The sequence below is a fragment of the Salmo salar genome, chromosome ssa06 (assembly GCF_905237065.1).
Source record: "Salmo salar chromosome ssa06, Ssal_v3.1, whole genome shotgun sequence".
NCBI classification, from domain to species: domain Eukaryota; kingdom Metazoa; phylum Chordata; class Actinopteri; order Salmoniformes; family Salmonidae; genus Salmo; species Salmo salar.
In genome coordinates, this window is record NC_059447.1 from 57,643,058 (window position 1) to 57,667,338 (window position 24,281).

A 24,281-nucleotide genomic window follows, 5' to 3' on the forward strand; every position below is an offset into this window, starting at 1 on the left:
TGGTCCACCCACACTGACCGTGTAGTAAAGGACAAACAGCGCCTCTTCAATAACAGGAGGCTGAAGAAATTTGGCTTGCCCCCTAATACCCTCAAACTTTTACAGATGCACCATTGAGAGCATCCTGTATCACACTGCCTTGTATGGCAACTGCATCGTCTGCAACCGCAGGGCTCTCTAGAGGGTGGTGTGGTCAACCCAAATGCCATCACTAGCCGGCCTACACCCAGTACCCTGCCCTGAACTTAATCACTGTCACTACCTGGCAACCACCCGGTTACTCATCCCTCATCCCTGTACATAGACATGGAACACTGGTCACTTTTAGGTTTACATATTGTTTTACCCATTTCATATGTACTGTATTCTAGTCAAGGCCATCATATTCAACTATTGATGTACATATACTATTCTATCCATGTATTCTTTAGATATACACTATATATTCTATCCATAATGTCTAGACAGCCCATCACTAATACATACAGTGCAGTCGGAAAGTATTCAGGCCCATTGACTTTTTCCACATTTTGTTGCAGCCTTATTCTAAAATTGATTCAATTGTTTTCCCCAACACAGAATACCCCATAATGACAAAGCAGCAAAAACAGATTTAGAAATGTTTGCGAATTTATTACTAAAAAAATATTTAAATTCTGACCCTTTACTCTGTATTTTGTTGAAGCACCTTTGGCAGTCTTCTTGGGTATGACGCTACAAGCTTGGCACACTTGTATTTGGGGAGTTTCTCACAATCTTCTCTGCAGATCCTCTCAAGCTCTGTCAGGTTGAATGGGGAGCGTCGCTGCACCGCCACTTTCAGGTCTCTCCAGAGATGGTCGATCGGGTTCAAGTCCGGGCTCTGGCTGGGCCACTCAAGGACATTCAGAGACTTATCCCGAAGCCACTCCTGCATTCATTTGGCTGTGTGCTTAAGGTTGTTGTCCTGTTGGAAGGTGAACCTTTGCCCAAGTCTGAGGTCCTGAGCACTCTGGAGCTGGTTTTCATTAAGGATCTCTGTGCTTTGCTCTGTTCATCTTTGCCTCGATCCTGACTAGTCTCCCAGTCCCTGCCGCTAAAAAACATCCCCACAGCATGATGCTGCCACCACCATGCTTCACCGTAGGAATGGTGCCAGGTTTCCTCCGGACATGACGCTTGGCATTCAGGCCAAAGAGTTCAACTTGGTTTCATCAGAGCAGAGAATCTTGTTTTTCATGGTCAGAGTTCTTTAGGTGCCTTTTGGCAAACACCAAGCGAGCTGTCATGTGCCTTTTACTGAACAGTGGCTTCCATCTGGCCACTCCACCATAAAGGCCGGATTGGTGGAGTGTTGCAGAGATGGGAAAACCTTCCAGAAGGACAACCATCCCAACAGAGGAACTCTGGAGCTCTTTCAGAGTGACCATAGGGTTCTTGGTCACCTCCCTGATCCCCCGATTGCTCAGTTTAGCCGGGCGGCCAGCTCTAGAAAGAGTCTTGGTGGTTTCCAACTTCTTCCATTTAAGAATGATGGAGCCACTGTGTTCTTGGGGACCTTCAATACTGCAGAAATGTTTTGGTTCCTTTCCCCAGATCTGTGCCTCAACAATCCTGTCTCAGAGCTCTACGCACAATTCCTTCAACCTCATGGCTTGGTTTTTGCTCTGACATAGACTGTCATCTGAGGGACCTTATATAGACAGGTGTGTGCCTATCCAAATCATGTCCAATCAATTGAATTTACCACAGGTGGACTCCAATCAAGTTATAGATACGTCTCAAGGATGATAAATAGAAACAGGACACACCTGAGCTCAATATCGGGTCTCATAGCAAATGGTTTGAATACTTATGTAAATATGGTATATATATATATACACTCCGGACTCTGACATTGCTCATCCTAATATTTCTATATTTCTTCATTCCATTACTCACACCCTGATCAGTTTCACCTGTTTTTGTGCTTGTTTCCACCCTCCTCCAGGCGTCGCCCATTTCCCCATTATCCCTGTGTATTTATAACTGTGTTCTCTGTTTGTCTGTTGCTAATTCGTCTCATCAAGCCTACCAGTGGTTTTCCCATACTCCTCTGCCTGCCCTGACCCTGCCTGCCGTTCTGTACCTTTCGGACTCTGCTCTGGATTACTGACCTCTGTCTGCCCTTGACCTGTCATTTGCCTGCCCCGTTTTTGTAATAAACTTTAGTTACTTCGAACTATCTGGGTCTTATCCTGTGGTCTGAAAGTACGAACTGGCCATGACTGACCCTGCAGACTCGGACCAGCTCCACAACGCCATCTCCTCCCAAGGAGCCACCATTGGGAGAGACGAGGAGTTACTTCGAGGTCTTCTGGACGGATTCCAGACCTTGGCAGAACTCCATGACTGTGCCTTGAATACATTGCTGGAGCAATTCCGCGGATTACCTATGAGACAGCCAGCCACCACAGTAGCCTTTCAGCCCCCCAGTAACACCGCTGTCAGCAGTGCGACTCTCCAGGACACCCTTGCTTCCCGAGAACCTTCTTACCACCTCCGGAATGCTTCGCTGGAGGGTCAGGATTAGGGTTGCACCTTTTGGGGAATATTCAGAGGTGGAAACCTTCTGTGGGAATTAACGGGAATATATGGGAATTAACTGAAATATATGCAAATTAATACCATTTAAATTAAGATGTTTTTTTGCATTGGATATATTTACCATATCATATGGAGACAGAAACATGAGGTAAAATGTTTATCATAAGTAGACATAATTGCAAATGATTAAATCCTTCCAATAGAAATTTAAAAAAATTGTTACGAATTTCATTTTAATTAAATTAGTTGACTCTTCACATGGGATGATTTCACTGAACAACAAAAGAAAGGGACTATTGAATGATCCCCAATGATCCATCGCATCTCCCAAAAAACTTTATTCAACATACATCTGTAAAATGACAGTCTAGAAACTAAGGCTTTAGTTGTCTTCTTCTCAGGCTTCCATGTCTTCTCCCTGGACCACCTCTTGAACATCAGACTCTGAGGCCTTATCTTCACTGTCACTTTCCAACCTTGTTGAGGATGGCTTGTTGTCAGGCTCAAAAAGCCTCATATTTGCCCGACTGGCCACCAATTTTTCAACCCTTGTACTGGTCAGCCTGTTGCGTGCTTTGGGGTGTGTGTGTTCCCAAACAAGGACCAGTTGCGCTCTGAGGCGGCTGACGTTGGTGGGATTTGGAGGATGATGGAGGCAACAGGGGAAAGAGCCTCAGATCCACAAAGTCCCTTCCACCAGGTGGCTGATGAGATGTGTTGGCACGACTGCCATATTGCATCTCCATCCCAAAGCCCTTGCTTGGAAGTGTACTTCACCAGACTACCAAGAACCTTGCCCTCGTCCAGGCCAATGTGGCGAGACACGGTAGTGATGACACCATAGGCCTTGTTGATCTTTGCACCAGACAGGATGCTCTTGCCAGAATACTTGGGGTCCAATATGTATGCTGCGTATGGGCTTTAGGCAGAAGTCTTCACGCTTTTTAAAAAATGTATTTCAGAACTGCAGTTTCCTCTGATTGGAGCAACAGTAAAGTGGGCAGGGCAGTACAGATTTATTTTCTTACATCTGCAAGCAGAGTCTGAACATCAGACAGGATGGCATTGTCTCCCTCAATTCGTGCAATGGCTACTGCTATAGGTTTCAGGCTGCTTACCACTCTCTTCCAAAATACATCCTCCAGGAGAATCCTCTTGATGGGGCTGTCCATATTGGCAGACTGTGATATGGCCATTTCTTGGAGAGACTCCTTCCACTCCAGGAGACTGTCAAACATGATGACAACGCCATCCCAACAGGTGTTGATGGGCAGTTTCAATGTGGTGCTCTTATTCTTCTCACTTTGCTTGGTGAGGTAGATTGCTGTTATAACTTGATGACCTTTCACATACCTAACCATTTCCTTAGCTCTCTTGTAGAGTGTATCGATTGTTTTCAGTGCCATGTCCTTGGAGTAAATTCAATGCATGAGCAGCACAGCCAATGGGTGTGATATGAGGGTAGGACTCCAGAAGTGAACCAGTTGCATACACAGCTCGAGCAAGACATTCGTCAGCATTTGTCTGACTACGTTCCTCCATTGAGTCAAACACGTCTGATTCCAGGAGGACCATGAGCTGTTGCTATCGATAAGGTGTCTGATTCATCATTTTCACCTCGACTAGAAGTAGAGGGACTTTTGTCAGAGGTTGTGAGCTCTGAGGGAACTTTATATGCACTTTGCCAGATTCTGTGTCTTATGTTCTTCACATATGATTTGGCACAGTATTTGCAAATGTACACAGCTTCTCCTTCTATATTAGCTGCAGTGAAACGTTTCCACACATCAGATAGTGCCCGTGGCATTTTCCTTTAAAGATTAGAAAAAATAGATTTAAAAAAACCAAATACAATTCCATGTACAGATAAATAGTTAATCAGTTAGATTAAACAACTCCTTTGTAAGATGCATGTTTCATTTTAAAACATTTATGGAAACCGTGTGGGCTCAATAGCATCTCATTAGGGTGCAAGATCTTGAGAATCAGCTGTACATGTGATGGAAGAATGCACTGTGCATGCAGAGGGTTGCGATTCCATTGAATTGGGGATAGTTTAACCAAAATATGCCACAAGACCTAGAATTGCCTTGTGTATCCCACAAAGGTTAACTGTTAAAAGTTAACTTTTTTTTATGAATTTAAGCAAAATTCCCAGGCTGAACTTCCCATGGACATTTTTTGGAAAAATTCTGGAAATTTACCGGAAAGTTTCCGACCCTTTGCAACCCTAGTCAGGAACCTGTTGGGTATTTCTCTCCCAGTGTTCCCTTATCTTCGAGCTGCAGCCCTCGTCCTTCCCCTCGGACCGCTCGAAGATGGCGTGTCTCATAACGTTAATGTCTGGGAGGGCTCTTGCCTGGGCTACAGTGGTGTGAGAACAACAATCTGCTGTGTGTTTCAGCCTGGAGAAGTTCGTGGCTGAGGTGAAAAAGGCTTTAGATTCTCTGTTGTCCGGGAGAGAGGCTGCCTGTAAATTACTCCAGCTTTGCCAAGACTCCCACAGTGTGGCGGACTATGTGGTTGATTTCCACACATTGGCTGCCGAGAGTGCCTGGAACCTGGAATCCCTGTTCGACACATTCCTTCATGGTCTCCGACCGGGATCCTCAGTTCTCGTCCCAGTTCTGCAAGGCGTTCTGCACACTCATTGGGTTGTCGGCCAGCCTGTCCTCCGGGTTCCACCCTTGGTCTAACAGCTGGTTGGAGCGAGCCAATCAAGATCTGGAGACGACTCTTTGCTACCTGGTCTCTGCCAATCCCACCACCTGGAGCCAGCAACTCGTGAGACTTGAATACGCCCGCAACACCCTCCCCTGCTCTGCCACCGGGCTCTCACCTTTTCGAGGGTTCCCTGGGCTATCAGCCCACACTCTTTCCGGAGCAAGAGGAAGCGGTCGGCATACCCTCGGCCCAGATGTTTGTCCGTCGCCGTACCTGGATGAGAGTCCAGTCGGCTCTTCTCAAGACTACCTCCAGGTATCAGCGACAAGTGGACTGCCACTGGACCCTGGCTCCCCGGTATCGTCTCGGGCAGAGGGTATGGCTGTCCACCCGAGATCTGCCCCTCCGGGTGGAGTCCCGCAAACTTTCCCCCCGTTTATCGGCCCTTTCCCCATCTCCAAGATCATTAGCCCCTCTGCTGTTCGTCTTCTGTTGCCCCGTACCCTCCGTATACATCCCACTTTTCATGTGTCTTGACTGGGAGGGTTATAGCCCGGAGGAGAGGTGCTGGATCCCTGCTAGGGACATCCTGGACCCAGGCCTCATCGCTGAGTTCCAACGTCGGCACCCTGGTCAACAAGGTAGGATGCCAAGTGAAATTCTAATAGTTCGCCTAATTTCATTTTATATGACAAAACAAGCAATGTATAGTGTAGAGAATCATTGTACCATCTAAACTAATGTGAAATATATTTTCAATAACCAGAAATATTGTATTTTTAGCTGTTTGAAGCTGGTGTACAAAACCGAAAGTAAAAGACGCAAAAATGAAACGTATGAACTGGATGCATAGAAATAGCTGACATGGAACAGTTCTACCGCTTCTTTGACTTGCTTTCAATGAGAGATATATCTATAACTCACATTTCTATGTGAATTTGGTCAGTCTCCCAAAAAGTTACATATTACAGCTTTAAAATCTGATTTTAAACCTAACCCTAACCACACTCAGTGTTGGGGAAGCTACTTAGAAAATATAATGTAGTTAACAAGCTACCAATTACTTCACACTGGAAGAAGTTAAGCTACACTAAAGCTACCCGTAAGAAAAATATAGTTTACTTAACTAAGTTACTTTGAGAAAGTAGTTCACTACATACAAACTACTTTGTGATAAATTATCATATTTAAATCTGAAGTGTCAGACAACAAATTGAAAGAATAAATCCCTCTGGAGTCAGATGTTAACAGAATGTGTAATGTAGCATATTAAACACATCAATTATGTTTCGAAGGAGAATTAGGCAGTTCTGATGCCGAAAAATAAAGGAAATTCTTCCCTACTTCACCCATATTTTATTTTTGCAAAACAAGTAGTGTGTAGTTTCAGTAGCTAGATACACAGCAAAACAGTAATTAACCACTGAAAGCACTACCATGATTTGAATGTAGTTCAACAACCACCATGCTACTGCAAAATGGAGTTAAATTAGTAGTGGAACTACATGTAGTTCACTACTCACCAACACTGACCACAATGCTAACCTTATCCCTGACTTTAAATTAAGACAAAAAGCATATTTTTGTTGTCATTCATTTTTAAGATATAGCACTTTTTTATTTGCACGTTTTGTAACATATTTATTGTCGAATTCATCAAACGATTCAAATTTGCAAATTCAGGCATTAGCGAAAGTATCACGTAGGTAATTATATATATTTTTTTATCCAGCCAATGAAATCGCGTTTACTCGCTCCAAAGGCGCTGATTGGATGCATTCATTTATGATGCTGATTTTTGACGTATCAGCTAGGCGCGGAATTTGAAATACCCTACCAGCAAAGTCCGTTCTTATTATAGCTCAGTGGCAAAGACAGTTTCACAGTACTCTGTGACGCCAGCCATGCTAGCGACACAGATAGAATAAGCCACCAGTGTCTTTGCTAGCGACGTGAATGTAATACTTGGTATTTAGTTACTGAATTAATGTAACTTAGATTTGCGCGTAATTGCTCATATTTGTGTTGTTGGAATTTGGAGTGGGAACCGCCAGTCTGCTGTTCAGTCCACACCATGAATGTTGGTTCACTTTTACAGTAAGTTCGCTAGCTAGCTAGCTAACTGATTTTATTTTTCCCCACCCAGCTAACGTTAATCCTGATTCCTAGCTAGCTAACTAATGTTAAGTAACTATTTCCTATTTTCCTGCTTGGTGAATAATACAATATTTGATACTAGAGGTTCTTTGCTGATACAACTTACAGTAACACTTTGTTTTGATTGAGATGAACATATTGTTATCCATGCTAGAAGTTAGCTAGCTACAGTAACAGTTAAGCAGAAGAGAAAGGGGTTCAAACTGCGGTTGAGTTTTTAATCAAATTAATTTGTTTTACAGGAGCTTTGAGGAAAGTTTAAGCAACTATACTGGAGACGACCCCCTAGATCCATGGGACAGGTACTGTTTTCATTTTTTATTTTATTTTTTACATTTTTTTTTTCTCACCTTTATTTAACCAGGTAGGCTAGTTGAGAACTAGTTCTCATTTACAACTGCGACCTGGCCAAGATAAAGCTTAGCAATTCGACACATACAACAACACAGAGTTACACATGGAATAAACAAAACATACAGTCAATAATACAGTAGAAAAAAAAGAAAAAAAAAACTCTATATACAGTGAGTGCTTATGAGGTAAGTTAAGGCAATAAATAGGCCATGGTGGCGAAGTAATTACAATATTGCAATTAACCCCTCAAATGGTAGATGTGCAGAAGAGGAATGTGCAAGTAGAGATACTGGGGTGCAAAGGAGCAAGATAAATAAATACAGTATGGGGATGAGGTAGGTAGATAGATGGGCTGTTTACAGATGGGCTATGTACAGGTGCAGTGATCTGTGAGCTGCTCTGACTTGTGCATGCGTTTTATTCCATTATTATCTTCATAGAGGGGGCCACCAACGAAAGTAAACAATTAAGGGTTATGCATCTGCCATTGATGGGATATTTTTGCATGCAAATCTCACTTGGTTTGGGAGCAACAACTTTTTTTGTGTGAATATTTATTGGTGTGTAACTATCTTTATCATACTTTTACATAATTTCAGATTTATTGAATATCTAGAGAAGAGATTACCTGCTGAAGACGCCAAGGGGATGTCTCTTGTGCTAGATCGTCTAGTACAAAGATTTCTCCAAGAGGAGCGCTACTCCAATGACATCCGATACGTAAACTACTGCATCAAATGTGCAAGTTATTATGATGAGCCCATCAAACTGTACAGTCACATATACAGTAAGGGTATTGGCACCAGAGCTGCAGTCCTGTATGTGGCGTGGGCTCAACAGTTTGAGCAGCAGGGCCTGCTTCAACAGGCTGACGCCGTCTACCAGAGAGCCATGGAGAACCAAGCTGAGCCAGCTGACACTGTCCTTCAGCAATACAGGTAACCTCCAACACTTAGTTAGAATGCAAATTATTGCATTTGAATTACTTGTCAAAATTAAGGACTCTATTGACTGAAACTGATAAAGTTTTAGCCTTTCCATGTTGTGTTTATTGTTGATACATCTAAATGTATTAACAGGAGGTTCCAAACCAGCTCTTCTAGAGGTGGGACAGGGGCATCAGGTGAGACTGTTTTCTTCCTTGTGGACTGGTTCTTTGACTAACGTATCCATAATCTAACCTGAATTTGTTTATGAAAACAGAAGGTGTACGGAATCCTCTTCAGACTTCTCACTTGGTAAATCAGCTGCAATCCCACAGAGAGCCTGGCCCACAGTACAAGGTGAGTTACCACCTTTTTTTGTCTTCAAAATGTTTATGAATTGCTTCAGAATCATTTCTCATGTTTGTTCATAGAAAGTGATCAACAGAGAAATATAAATGTTTCTGCCACAGGACCCCGAAGGTCTGTCCCAACCCCCTGCAGACAGAACAGTTCGCATGTAAGTCTTTAACGTAATAACAAACGTTTTAGTGTGTGTATGTGTGTGTGTGTATTATAATTAAAAAAAAAAAAATTTTAAGTTACATTGTATTCCCTCTAATGAAACGACTCTCCCACAGAATCTCCCGGTCTGAAAATGTGGTGGTAAATAAACCCAATCAAGGCCCGGCTGTAAACATGCAAACAGTGTCGATGTACCATACTGAAGACCTCATCTGCGAAGGGTCTGAACTTTGCTTCGAGGAGGTCCGAGCCAGACGATACTTTGTGAGATGCAAGCAAGTGGAGAAGCAGAGAGAGTTTGGTAGGATCATATGGCTTTCTAACGCAGCGCTATTGCATCCCATTCCTCTAACAGACTAGAAATGCAAGGCTGTATTTTATCGTATAGTCAGACATCAATATGAACTGGCCACATGACATCCTTTACAGACACCCTTTATCCAAATCAAATGCACCAACAGCTGAGTGTGTGTCTCACCACCACAGTGCCAACTGTGAGTTTTGACCAATGTTTGTTTGTGTTATATTACCAGAGGAACGTCAGAGGTTGGCTAGAGAGCAGGAGGAGGAAGTGATAAGGATGAACCAACTGCTGGAGGAGCTGGAGAGTAACCTCGGTGTGAGCTCTACAGTCCAGGGAAGCTCAGCCATTTCTCCACCAGTGCAGGTAAGAGAATCCACATGGTTCCTTAACTTCAGTTGTTTCTATTGTCGTGGTTCCCCTAGAATTTGTAGGACCCTTTTTTAAATATGGCATGCACTTCTGTTTTCAGGCATCCTGCACACCTGCAACAAGACTGAATCCTGGGTTCCTACAACAGTCCTTTAGGCACCCTCCACTCTCAAACAACCTCGGAATCAAACCCACTCCAGGCTTGAGACTGAACAGTGGACAGGACTCCAGAAAAGGCACGGTGAGGGAACCTGAGGCCCACTCTCAGCACGTCCGTCTCAGGGTTCCCATCACAGACACCCTGCACTCACAGATGTCCTCTCCCCCATCTGGACAGGTGGAAGAGGAAAACACCTCCCATAGCTGCTCCTTTCACCTGCCAAAAGCACCAATTGGTCACTTGCGTCAATGTACAGAAGCACCAAAACCATCTGCAGTTGCTCCCCAGGCATATTCTCTACAGGCCTCTCTGGTTCAACCCCAACCAGGACAAAACCCTAAGCCTATTGGATTGTCATTTGGATCGGCCCCACAGAAGCCAGCAGCCTATGAATCTGAGTTGCAGCACGGGGGAGATCCTCTCCAGGATGTTCGCTCCCAGTCCCAACTTGGTGGCTTAGTGAACTACCTCAGCAGCAGCTTCCAGCAGCACAATGGCAGAGATTCCCAGTAAGTTATGAGTCATCATGTCTCTAGATTAGTCCTGGTTTCAGATGTGTCATTATTCACAACCAGAATTTATTATGTCTCTCTAGCCTATTTAGCTCTGGCAGGGCGAGACACCTCAGATGTAGATAATGAATTTGTTTTTAATTATTTAGCCTCTTATCATCTAAGCTAATCATTTCCCTTTTGTTTTTCCAGTGAGGTGTCTGTCAGTGATGCTACTGAGTCGGAGGTGAAATTAGATGGTAAGTAAAATATCATAATCTGGGCTCTTTATTCCCCTCATTTGTTTTTCGTATGTGAATTAAAAGGTTTAACCTCACTCTCTCTGTCAGTGTCACAGGGAGGGACTGGGAACCAGTCCCATATCACTCCTAACACTTCTCTGGGACTGGTGCAAGCCACCCCGTCCAGGGTTCTCCCATCCCCCACAGTCAACACACGGGAGGCACTTGGTGAGTGGGGTACTCAACTCGTCTTAATTTACTGAAGTGAAGGAATTTCTTCATACATGTATTGGTCAATCAGTCATAGTGTATTGTGTTCAGATATTGGTGATTTAAATTCAAAGGCAGAAAAAAAAAATTGGTGCTCAAATCAATCACTTCTGTTGTGCTATCTGCTACACTCAATCCCTTTTTTGGTGGAGATATTCAAATGTATTACCATACATGTGTATGGTAAAGGCAGTACAACCAATGGAGATTTAGCATAGAGATCCTATTAAATTACTAGAGGGGCTATGTCATGAACCTGAATAAAAGTTTCAGAATGGGGTGAAAATGGCAGCCATATTGGTCAGGGAGGAATGAATGGCAGTACAGTGATAATCCTGATTTTACTTATGCAGGAAAATAAAACTAAGGCAGGTGATACAGTGCATTTGGGAAGTATTTAGACCTCTTCCCTTTTCCACATTTTGTTACGTTACAGCCTTACTCTAAAATGGATGAAATAGTTTCTTCCTCTCATCAATCTATGCACAATACCCCATAATGACAAAGTGAAACAGGTTTTTAGAAATTTTTGCAAATGTATTACAAATTAAATACTGAAGTACCTTATTTACATAAGTACTCAGACCCTTTGTTATGAGACTTGAAATTGAGCTCGGGTGCATCCTGTTTCCATTGACCATCCTTGAGATGTTTACAACTTGGTTGGAGTCCACCTGTGGTAAATTCAATTGATTGGTCATGATTAGGAAAGGCACACACCTGTCTATATAAGGTCCCACAGTTGACTGTGCATGTCAGAGCAAAAACCAAACCATGAGGTCAAAGGAATTGTCTATAGAGCCCCAAGACAGGATTGTCGAGGCACAGATCTGGGGAAAGGTACCAAAAACATTCTGCAGCATTGAAGGTCCCCTAGAACACAGTGGCCTCCATTATTCTAAAACGAAAGAAGTTTGGAACCACCAAGACTCTTCCTAGAGCTGGTCGCCCGGCCAAACTGAGCAATTGGGAGAGAAGGGCGTTGATCTGTGAGGTGACTAAGAACCCGATGGTCACTCTGAAAGAGCTCCAGAGTTCCTCTGTGGAGATGGGAGAACATTCCAGAAGGACCACAATCTCTGCAGCATTCCACCAATCAGGCCTTTATGGTAGAGTGGCCAGACAGAAGCCACTCCTCCATAAAAGGCAGATGACAGCCTGCTTGGAGTATGCCAAAAGGCACCTAAAGGATTCTGACCATGAGAGGCAAGATGTTCTGGTCTGATGAAACTTTGGCCTGAATGCAAAGCATCATGTCTGGAGGAAACCTAGGGAAAGATGAACGGAGCAAAGTACAAAGAGATTGATTTTTTACATTTATTTTTTTATTTTTCAACCCTTTTTTTCTCCCCAATTTCATGTTATCCAATTGGTAGTAGTTAGTCTTGTCTCATCGCTGCAACTCCCGTACGGACTCGGGAGAGGCGAAGGTCGAGAGCCATGCGTCCTCCGATACCCAACCTAGCCGCACTGCTTCTTGACACAATGCCCATCCAATCCGAAAGCCAGCCGCACCAATGTGTCGGAGGAAACACCGTACACCTGGCGACCGTGTCAGCGTGCACTGCGCCCAGCCCGCCACAGGAGTCGCTAGTGCGCGATGAGACAAGGATATCCCTGCCGGCCAAACCCTCCCCTAACCTGGACGACGCTGGGCCAATTGTGCGCCACCCCATGGGCCTCCTGGTCGCGGCCGGCTGCGACAGAGCCTGGACTCAACCCCAGAATCTCTAGTGGCACAGCTAACACTGCAATGCAGTGCTTTAGACCACTGCGCCACTCGGGAGGCCCCACAAAGAGATTCTTGATGAAAACCTGCTCCAGAGCGTTCCGGCTGGGGTGAAGGTTCACCTTCATACAGGACAACGACCCTAAGCACACAGCCAAGACAACACAGGAGTGGCTTGGAGACAAGTCTCTGAATGTCCTTGAGTGGCCCAGCCAGAGCCGGACTTGAACCCGATCGAACATGTCTGGAGAGACCTGAAAATAGCTCTGCAGCGACGCTCCCCATCCAACCTGACAGAGCTTGACAGCATCTGCAGAGAAGAATGGGAGAAACTCCCCATATGAAAGTGTGCCAAGCTTGTAGTGTCGTACCCAAGAAGACTCGAGGCTGTAATCGCTGCCAAAGGTGCTTTTACAAAGTACTGTGTGAAGGGTCTGAATACTTATGGAAATGTGATATTTCAGTATTTTATTACATTTCTAAAAACCTGTTTTTGCTTTGTCATTGTGGGCTATTGTGTGTAGATTGATGAGGGGGAAAGAACTATTTAATCAATTTTATAATAAGGTTGTAACGTCACAAAAAAGTGGAAAAAGTCAAGGATTCTGAATACTTTCCAAATGCACTATATATCAGATTGTGTAATGGAATTATCAACCTAAAATATTGTCATATAATTAATTATACATAGTTTATACAGGTTTTATACACGTTTTCTGTATAAATAGCCTTTAAAATATATGGAAACAGACCATAAATACTTCTGATTTTGTTTTCTTGGAAAACTGTGAGTGCTATTAGATGATAGAATATCAGTAGTCGTTGCATTTACAACATGTCTAAGTCCTATCATCAACTGATTTCAGCCAGTATATTGATAATGGCTGTGGATTGACTATATTGTTTGAATGGAATGTTGGCATATTGACAGTTAATTAGAAAAATGGATGGAATTATTCCTGTAAAACTAGCTGGCTAGCTGCAGTAGCTAACAAACATGCAGATGATAAATGATTCAAATTCATTATTTTACACTATCTTATCACAGCACTGGCAAACCATGGTTTACCAATTCCCTGACCAAAATGGCTGACCTTTATCATCCCATCCATAAGAAGGTTTATGTCCATTCTAGAATTCTAATTCCTAACGGTATGGTCCTTTTTAGTATCTCACCTCTCTTTACCTTCCCCTCCAGATGCGATCATGGACATGTTCCAGGCTCCAACCCTCATGCAGGAGGAACAGTTCCCCAGCATGTCAATGCATCAGGCGGAGAAGAGCTTTGATTCTGTCTACCAGAGAATGGGTAATTCAATTCCCCCTTCGATTGTAACTTCTCAACTTTTTGTTTGTCTGTAGGTCAAATCAAAAGTGTATTTACAATTGCAAAACACTTTACAATAAAATGAGAGGTAAAAGAAATGCATAATGGCAGGTTGCCCTTTTTGATTTTACATTGTGGTTAAATGTCTGGGTTTTGTTCCTTCTCTTTTTTTACAATTATTATTTAAAGGTGGCACCTCTTTGTTCAGCAAGCCCCCCGATGCAGTGCCTTTCGCAATCTTTCAGGATGAGAACGAAAACAAGGAGAACTGCAGGTGAAGCATGTGGTTCTTCTCCTGCATCCTATTTTCTTTGCTATCTCTTTAACTCTCAAAGTAAATTTATGAACACTGCTTTATGGTGCTTTTCCTGCTCCATTTAGTGCTACTATGGTGGACAAGGATAAGCCACCAAGGGCCCTAGCAGAAATCTCTGTATCTAAAAGAGAGAAACAAAATGTAAGTGCAAAATTACATGGTGACGTACCCATTTTCATTTCGCAAGGACTCAATGAAAGATATGGTTGGGTTAAGTTATGTACACAATGCAAACCTTTATCATTTCGTGTGTGTGTGTGTTTGCTCAGGAATCTCCTTTGGAATTGATACCAGATGAAAGCACTATGTGGGGAGCACGCTACAACTCCCTAGCCACCTGCCCCAACAGCACCAGAGACTTTTCCCTGTCTGCCCACCTGGTCTCCACGCCCTTCCAAAACAAAGCTCCTTCCTCCTGGAACTTTGAGCAGGACCAAGGTAGCCTTCTATCTGAGTTCATGCATAGGATGCATGCATCCCAATTGCCACCATAGGGCTCTTTTCAAAAGTAATGCACTACATAGGGAATAGGGTGCCATTTGGGATGCAATCATAAGCTGTTCAGAAATCAAATGCCCTCACCTGGTAAAAGGTGTCTGTAGTTCAGAACAACAATGTGGTCTAAAGCAAGTACTTGACCTTTTTTTGGCTGACTTTTTCTCTTCTCCCTCTAGAAAATGATCACCCCAGAGGCTTTAGTGGTCCAGAAGAGGGCCCTTTCCTGCGACAGCCCACTAAACTCAGGTACTTACCGGTAACCTGATATTGTAGACTACCAGTAACTGCAGTGTACTGTACGTTTTCACTCGAATGCTCGTTGGTGAATGTTTTTGAAGTGTAGTCAAGTGTTTGGGTCAAACGCATGTAGTTGCCTCCATGGTGGAGCTAATGAGTTTGTTTTCCTCCCTCAGCCCTATCATAGAGCAGAGCCCACCTGATGGGATACCTGAGACCGGCGCTGAGTGCTCTATGAGGGCGCAGGGCTTTGCTGAGCAGGGAACCATCGTGGGGGAAGGGCTAGCCCTGGCCCAGCGAAGCCTGGCTACCTGCTCCATGACTGAGGTGCAGCATCATGCCCCGGCCGCACTGTCCTTCAGAGACCAGACTGCCCCCCTGGTTCATACTGAGGGGGCAGGGGCCAAAAGCCCTCCTCCCAAGGCCTCTAAACCAGACTGGGATGTCTATGTGAGCCCAGAGCAGTCTTTAAAGCCAGCCTGTCCTCTCTCACAGCGTGCACCTGCGGAAGAGGCAACCCTTTCAAAGAGCCAGATTGATGCCTTCAAATCCAGCTTTGATGTTTCAACTAGTCCAGAGAAAGCCCCAACACCTGCTTTCGATATCCCAATGAGCCCAGAGTGTGCACCAAAGCCAGACTGGTTAGTGGTAAAAAGCCCAGAGGTTGGGGTTGAACTCGACCTGGACTTGGATGCCTTCATGAGTCCCTGTCAGGGTCAGAGAACAGATGGCTTCCCTCTGAAGACCATGGACATCCCTATGAGTCCAGAACCATCAAAGTTTGGCTCTGATGTTACCATGAGTCCAGTCCATCTGTCATCAAAGTTCAGAATGGATATTCCTATGAGTCCAGCTCCAGAGGTGAAGTACGGCATGGATATTCCTATGAGTCCAGACCAAGGGTCAGAGGTGTTCTCTGACCCCTGGGATGATGAGCTGATCTCCTCCCTGCTCTCCAAACTGCCCATGCCACTCACCTCCCAGCCAAACTTCATCACCTGGCAGTGCAAAGTCCCCAGCATCACACCCAAGATGACCATCAAGATGGGTAAGAAAGTCTTGGTGTGTTTACTGGCAGTGACTTAAAAAAAAAAATCGCCCTAATTTTTTAAATTGTAATCTAAAAATCGCTTTGATGGTCATCCACAGGTGAAGGCTCCTTACGGGTTGACTGCGTCCTCGGACAGGGTGCCTTTGCCACGGTCTACCAGGCAACTGACCTGACAACCTCAGAGAAGATGATTTTAAAGGTAGGAATATTAATTTAAACTTGGTAACTCCCCTGACCTTTCATGAATTGGGTAGTGACTGTTTTGGTGCTGCCATTAGGAAGGCCTGATAACATGACGGCTTTATAGTGACCTTATCCTCACAATTCGTGCCCTCCTATTGAATGCTTGATTGTCAATTCTTGTATGTATCTTGATCTGTACATGTAGGTACAGAAACCAGCCAATCCGTGGGAGTTTTACATCAACACTCAGCTGAATGCCCGGCTGCAGCCCAGCGTGCGCCACCTCTTCAGCAACATCCACTCTGCCCACTTCTTTCAGAACGGCAGTGTGCTATTGGGCGAGCTCCACAACTGTGGCACCCTATTGGTGGGTAGTAACCCCTCTTCATCACCCACCATATTTTCTCAATCAATTGAACATCAGGGCTACAATCCCTTCACTGATTTGAAAGGAAATGACTGGTAATAAAAATATGATGGAAACTCCCTGTAGCCCATGTCTCTACCAATCCAATGCTTTTAGATATGTGGGAAGTAATGAACAAGTTTACACGAAAGGTGAAAGGAGATTGGGATGCACCCAAAGACGCCACACCGGAGCACTGAATGGAGTTAAACATGTTTATTATTCCCCTCCCAGAACGCTGTGAACCTGTACAAAAACCTGATTGACAAGGTGATGCCCCAGCCTCTGGTGATTTACTTCACTGTCTGCATGCTGCACATGGTGGAACAGCTGCACAGCATTCACATCGTTCACGCTGACATCAAACCAGACAACTTCCTGCTGGGAGATAGGTAGGGATGGCTCCTTACTGGTGGTTATGTCTCTCGGATGTGTTTTTGTTTTCCCTGTAGTCATTTCTAGTAATGGGTGGATGCAGTACTCTACCAGGGATTACCAGTGGCTCTTCACTGTGCTAATTGTCTGTTGTGTTTTAGGTTCCTGGAGAACAAGTCTTTTCACCCAGATAATCTGGATCATGGCCTTGCCCTGATTGACCTGGGTCAGAGCATTGACATGACTCTGTTCCCAAAGGGCACTTCGTTCACTGCCAAGTGTATGACCTCAGGCTTCCAGTGTACAGAGATGAAGAGTGGGAGACCATGGAACTACCAGGTAAAGTGTGTCTGTCGGTGTCAAGTGCGTGTCCTGTAGTGATATGGGTGGATGTCCGATACCTGTTGAGAATATTAACTACGTTTCTTTGTGTTTTAGACCGACTACTTTGGGATAGCTGGAACGGTGTACTGCATGATTTTTGGAACATACATGCAAGTAACACAGGAGGGTGGTGTGTGGAAGACAAATGCAGTATTTAGAAGGTAACCCTTGAGTAGGAGTGCTAATGGATTTTATGGTTTCACTACTTTTTGTTGCTCCGAGTAATCGCTTGAATATTTTTGTTTGGGTTTTGAAAACGACTCCCCCTTTTGACCCAAAATATTTCCAGCATAGTTCAAATTCACACTACTTTCTCCTTCCCTCTCTCTCTCTTCTCCAGAAATCCCCACAGTGATCTGTGGACAGAGTTCTTCCACACTCTGCTGAATGTGCCTGACTGCAACTCCCTGCCCTGCCTGCGGAGCCTGCGCAGTAGACTGAGCACCGTGCTCCAACAGAACTACAGCAACAAGCTGCCGTCGCTGAAGACCCGCCTGGTCATCCAGCTGTTAGAAAGACGGTCGACACGGAGATAGAACTCCCTGAGAACCTTGATACTCCTGGGTGCTGTTCAGCAGGTGCAGAATGAAAGAAAGTGGTCCGAAACTGAGTGGAACAAGGAGATGCTGTGTGAACTTGTCCACTAAGAAACACTTTTTGTGTTTCGTAAAAAAACGTTGTCAACGCGAGCCTAATGAACACAACCCTGGATGATGGGTATTACTGCCGTGTCTCATCTCTACGCCATTTGTAAATACAAAAGATTTACTTTGAATTGGGTCTTGAATTGGCTACCTTGAATAACCATTTTATGCATTGTTTTATCTTTGTGATAATTTTTAGTCCATTTGTAAATGACATAAATAGGGAGATTGATGTTGGAGATGTTATGATGTATTTTCATTTGTAAATAATTAAAAAACCTTTTCAGTCTGCCAAGTGTAGTCATGGCCTCAGTTTGGCTTATAGTTGGGTCCCAACAGAGATCATTGGGGTGCGGTCCGCATTTCTGATGCTTCCGGGTGTGCACGTGCAGTCGGACTACTTTGGGATTAAAACATTTGTATTGTCCCGTAGATTATTTGGATATGGTCGTGTTTCTGCTTTGTATACGTTGGCCTACCTGTCGTATTACATTGAAATAGTGGGCTGCCTATCCGTGGGCAGAGAATCACGTGGCAGTTCTATTTTCAAGGAATGTAACTTAAAATGATTACACCACAGGAGGTTGGTGACACCTTAATTGGGGAGAACAGGCTGGCGGTAATGACTAGAGCAGAATCAGTGGAATGGTATCAAATACATCAAGCACATGGTTTCCATGTGTTTGATGCCATTCCATTAGCTCAGTTCCAGCCATTATTATGAGCCGTCACCCCCACAGCAGCATCCACTGGATTACACTATAGTTTACTACAGAGTCTGTAAATATATATTGATAATGGAAAAAAAAGTGGAGGGCGCTCAACCAACGTGAGCCAAGTGCAATCAAAACTTGATCAACATTGAAGACGCGAGCGCCAGCTACGAGCGAGCATTGCGCCTTTTAATGAACTATTGATTACCCATTTGTCTGCCTGCAAGTCGTCCTCCTAAAAGGTAGGCTATATGCACTATTTAGCTCAAGAGGAAGTGCGTGTGTCCGCTTTCATCATTCTTGCTTCAAGTTCCGTAGCCATACGTGCGAGATCAGGTGCGCCTGTGGTCTCAATTACAGATTAGGCTAGGCTAAAGTCTACGCATAGGCGGAGAAGAACGGGACAGTTATATTTTCAAGGAAATGTACTTCCAAAATATGATTAGGCTGTAGCTTACTACGTTTCCTATAAATAAATATTGATCACCTATATTTCTCTGTCTTAAAATCTTCCCACCTCTAAAAGGTAGGCTATACAAATAGCTCAAAAGGAAGTGCGTGTCTCCAACTCTTGCTCTCTTCAAACTACATCAAGCGTATTGGCTAATATAGCCCAGTAATTCCCATAGTCTAATATAATGGGCCACGTGAAAATCTGGTAATTTAAACTATTGTTGCGCATTTTAATATTGCTTATATGGCGCACAATTGCTGGGACCATGGCTAGAAAGTGAGCTGCGTCACATACGCTTAAAATAACATTGCGGAACAGTGGTTGGTTTTGGGACCCGTTTTTGCGATTGCAGATGCCGTATGAAAAGATGCGGAGTGGAATGAAGAAATGTGTCCAGCGCAGACCTCTAAATCCAATTTTAATGCAGGATGATGTCACTAGGCGTCGCGCTTGTTCATAAAGCTAAGCAAGGTGCCATAGATTTAGTGTGTAATTTTAAATCCGATATTTGATATCTAGCTAGATACTAATACAGCATATGTGTGTGTACAGTAAACCGAGTATTTCACAGGCCATTTACCAGTCATTTTCCTGAGACTACAGTAGAAGGTAAATGAAGGCAAGGCAATTATTAGTGATGTTTCCATACATGAACCCTATTTGGATCTAGCTGAGTCATGATTATAGATGGGTTAATGCACCAGCAGTATACAGCAATCAGATAATGGTTTTCATCCTCAACACAGAGCTAGAATGCATTCTAATGACTAAATTCTATTTCCATGATCTAGACTGGGAGAACATAACAGATCAAAACAAACGAAGCAGGTTCATGAAGCTTGTGTTCTGTTGTTTAGGCTATCAAAAGAAACACCAGGTGAAGATGTTAACTAGATGTTATCCACACTGTATACCTGAATCTGGACATGTATTATAGTGCGTTACATAATTGAAGATTAGGAGGAAGTCATATATGAAATGACCACAGTTGGCTCCAAACCAGATTTTTCAATTGGAGCAATTCAGTTTCGAGTCATACCAAATATTAAAAAAATGGGACCGATGCCTCTGCTTGGCACTCAGCATTAAGGAAATGGATTGGGTGATAAGCCTCTTTTTGGCAGACTAGCGTCCTTTCCTGGGGTTCTACTGGTGCATCAAACTGCCTCGTGCTACAGAACCAGGAGATAGCCTTCATAGAACGGCCTTTCTTACAATTTAGTTTGGATCCAGGCCACATACTTAGTTACCACAATCTGTGCCCCTACCATACAGTTCCCTCAGAAGTGCCTCTAGCTTTGCCACTGACTGTCCCATTGCCAGCCAGACTGTTTGACTCCCACTTACAGCTCTGGTCTCCCTCTGATGCCCTCTGCTCTCTGCATGATTAATGAGATTCTTTGTTGTGTTTGGTCACAGGGTCTGAGTTCTAAATATCAACCTAATTTCCCCGTTGGCCCTGGTTAAAAGTAGTGCACCATAGAGTGAACGGGGTGCCATTTGGGACGTATACAGCATTGTCAATTATGTCACTATCTGAAGCCTGGGAGATGAAAAGAGAGATGAGCGCAGCAGTGACGTGCTGCTCTTGGTATTGCTGCTAATTAAATCTCCAGGCAGCTGGAAAGGTGACGCTGCAACAGACCTGCCGTTTAGGGCGGACGCTAGAGTAAACCACCCTTTTCCATCCCCTCAGGTGCGAGTGATGTCAGAGAACATCAGAACAGGTGGTTCTCAATAAACTCGTGAGAAAGCGCACTTTGAAAGTGACCCTCTTTTAAAAATATCAGATTTTATGCCGTGGCTCACAGTGGGGTGTTTTACATACATTATCATGTTCTGCTTTGCATAATTTTGTCCATCCAGCGGAACAAAGAGCAGAGGAACAGAAAGGCAAAAGCCATTTGTTTGTTGAATAGATATACTGAAGGCGCGCAAGGACAAGGGTCGGGTGCGACTGATCATTTGAAATGCATCCAAAAACTTGAGAGAAGATAATTATCCAGTATATTCAAGCCACTGTGCTGACACCTTGTAATGAGAACCTAGCCACCCTAACGAATGGGGGGCATTTACACATAGCAAAAACCTCATAACATTGAATATTCATCAAGGGCAATGACTTTTTAATTTGGTGTATTCCATTGTGTGAGATATTAAATGTCACAAACTGAAAACGTAATTTATAATTGTGTGGTGGCTTTAATAGACAGCCTTGTGTGAGACTGAAGCCACAGGTAGCAGAAGAGGGATGTGTCATGCCTTGCTTCTGCTGGCTGACCTTAGTGGAATTATTACTTCCCATTTTAAGGGCATTAAGATGAACTGCAACAGTGTTGATTAATGAGCGGTTTCTGAGGGATTTGGGATTCCTACAAGTTTTCTTCCAATGTGCCTTGGTTCTGAGGGCCAGTTGCCAGCTGAAGTACCTCCCATGGTCTGCTGTGGTCACCTCAGAGCAGAGTAGTGAATCACAGTGACACTCCTGAGAGGTCATTTGATGTTAGTGTCCTTTTGGTTTGATGTTATGTGACTCTCTACCTTGGCAACAGCCAGTACACTTATGAAAAGAGCCACTGACATGAGAGATGTGGCTGAGCCATGAAAACCTCACCAAGGTAACCAATTATCAAGAAGTCTCCTTGCTTTTGTTTCCCCAAGGTCTCTCTGTTCAATGTCGTAGGGAGGATCACAGAGAATGGTATCGTTCACAGCACCACAGGAGAATGAAAGCAACTGTATTCGAGACAGTTTCCCCTGTACTGATGATGTGCTGTTGACGTTATCATTCTGACAACAGAGCTGTACCCTTGAGTGCAGGGCAGGGGGTATCAATATTACATTCACTTTGGAAAAGAGAGGAACATCAGCATCCATCCTGGCAACGTTGGGTCTATCATTTTGCCACCAGGAGGTTTTCTACAGAAATAGACTCATAGACACTCAGAATATACAAATCAAATCAAATTTATTTATATAGCCCTTCGTACATCAGCTGATATCTCAAAGTGCTGTACAGAAACCCAGCCTAAAACCCCAAACAGCAAGCAATGCATGTGAAAGAAGCATGGTGGCTAGGAAAAACTCCCTAGGAAAAACTCCCTAGAAAGGCCAAAAACCTAGGAAGAAACCTAGAGAGGAACCAGGCTATGAGGGGTGGCCAGTCCTCTTCTGGCTGTGCGGGGTGGATATTATAACAGAACATGGTCAAGATGTTAAAATTTTCATACAACTGATGATTTGACACAATGGTTTTGATACAGCTGATATTTTTGTGATATAACAGTTTTACACAACCATTGTACGTTGCAATTTATTTTTGTGCAGAATAACTCCATTGTGTCACAAGTGACTATTGTGCCAACTGTGTGATACATCAGTTCTGTGTACGGGCCATAGAGAGAGGCGTGATCTCCTTCCTGTACATCAGGCTCAGCATTTTAAAAGGTAACTCTGGGTCCCAGTCCAACACTTCATTTCACCCACAGCGACCAACTCTGTTGTTTCCTTCTCAGCCACAGCTGCCTGCTAGAAACGGTGTGCAGGGCTGTTTACTAAGCTCATCATTATTGGCTTTCTCATCAAAATCAGATTAGGGGCCACTGCATAATACATTGAATCACAGTATGTGTCCCATCTGTTGAAATGCGTATCTGAGAAGAACGCTCTTCTGGAATACCCTGGCATATGATGAATAAGACTGCGCCCCCAAATGGCACCCTATTCCCTATGTAGTGGACTACTTTTGACCAAGAGCCCAGGGCTCTTGTCAATTGTTTTGCACTATGTAGGGAATAGGGTGGCATTTGGGACACCGATGAGTTTCCATGCATGGCACAGGTGGCTCAGAATTGCAGGTTGTGCTCCTTTCTCTATTTATTGTGACCTTTTTACCGACGCTGACAACTGGGTTTTGGGATTCCCATTAGCATAAATATATTAATAGCAAGAGAGCACAGTGGGGATGTAAATGTTAGCTGTCAAAAGATGATGCAGCACACAGTTAGTGAGACAAACACCATCTGCCCCCCCTCCCTTCCCCATCCTACTCTCCTCTCCTTCCCAGTCTGCTGGAGTGTGTGACAGGACTCCAGGGAGAGAGCCATGGCCACTGTTCCTGCATCAGCCTCATCAAGGCACTGTATTCTAAATCTGCTCCGTTGTCTTTGTTGGAGGCTGAGTAACAAGGTCCTACTCCTTGATTCGGAGACTCGAGGCCTGTCCTGAATGGCACCCTATTCCCTACACAGTGCACTACTTTTGACTGGTCAATCCTAGCTGTTTATAGTAACACTCCAGCTAAAGTGGTCAGGTATAATTTAGCACGTACCCTTCTCTTTGTTCTGGTATTGTTCCATATGCACAAAATATAAATACTTGTATGTGGGGGGTGTGCGACAGGGAGTGGGAGTATAGCTCTGTCTGCTCTCACTGTCTCCAAGGTAGTGTCGCTTTGTTCTGACATCTGGAGGAATCCGCAAGCATAGACTGAAACATAACACAGGGGAATGAACTGGTCTGTTTATATCCATAAAGATAGACCTGCACCTGTCATTCCAATAGGCTAACTGGACAAACGGGTGACTGTGAAAAGAGCTCATTGGGCTAACGGCTCTGAGATGGAAATGGAAAGCGGCAGTAGACCTTCAAGAGGCACCACCTCAGACCAAAATAGCTCAACATGTCAGTTTGTTACTGTAAAGTGCATTATAGCATCAATATCCCTGCTATTTCATCTCCAGTCAGCTGTGTTTGCTTGTGTCTATGTGGCCATCTAAGACTCAGTTTTGACTTTGTGTATTTTAAACTATGCATGTTGTATTTAAAACAAACCTAAATGAATAAGCCCAAATTCATATTTATCAGGAACAGACACATACTCTACTCATAGAGTATCCCGAGTGGCGCAGCGGTCTAAGGCACTACATCTCAGTGCAAGA

The 24,281-nt window shown here is 44.0% G+C and overlaps 1 protein-coding gene across 2 annotated transcripts; it reads left to right on the forward strand.

Moving 5' to 3' along the window:
* The first annotated feature begins 7,079 nt into the window (after positions 1-7,079).
* On the forward strand, positions 7,080-18,469 carry bub1 (BUB1 mitotic checkpoint serine/threonine kinase). Of its 2 annotated transcripts, XM_045720765.1 has the most exons (24): positions 7,080-7,326; positions 7,629-7,688; positions 8,340-8,678; positions 8,820-8,863; positions 8,944-9,023; positions 9,137-9,183; positions 9,305-9,489; positions 9,722-9,855; positions 9,962-10,102; positions 10,199-10,530; positions 10,726-10,772; positions 10,863-10,982; positions 13,952-14,062; positions 14,270-14,354; positions 14,462-14,537; positions 14,666-14,834; positions 15,071-15,140; positions 15,308-16,179; positions 16,281-16,381; positions 16,571-16,732; positions 17,006-17,163; positions 17,308-17,485; positions 17,585-17,691; positions 17,871-18,469. In XM_045720765.1, the coding sequence occupies exons 1-24, from the start codon at positions 7,304-7,306 to the stop codon at positions 18,064-18,066; spliced, it is 3,837 nt and encodes a 1,278-aa protein (XP_045576721.1). In that variant the 5' UTR covers positions 7,080-7,303; the 3' UTR covers positions 18,067-18,469. The 2 variants fall into 2 exon arrangements, with proteins under 2 accessions (XP_045576721.1, XP_014060420.2); XM_014204945.2 differs by having other exon boundaries at positions 9,962-10,530.
* Positions 18,470-24,281: the final 5,812 nt, after the last annotated feature.

What these genes read in the sequence shown, in the direction of transcription:
- bub1 (XM_014204945.2), top strand. Translation starts at nt 7,304, where the DNA reads ATGAATGTTGGTTCACTTTTACA. An exon ending in GAACTTTGAGCAGGACCAAG is followed by an intron (nt 14,835 to 15,070) that starts GTAGCCTTCTAT and finishes TTCTCCCTCTAG; the next exon opens with AAAATGATCACCCCAGAGGC. An exon ending in CAGAGAAGATGATTTTAAAG is followed by an intron (nt 16,382 to 16,570) that starts GTAGGAATATTA and finishes CTGTACATGTAG; the next exon opens with GTACAGAAACCAGCCAATCC.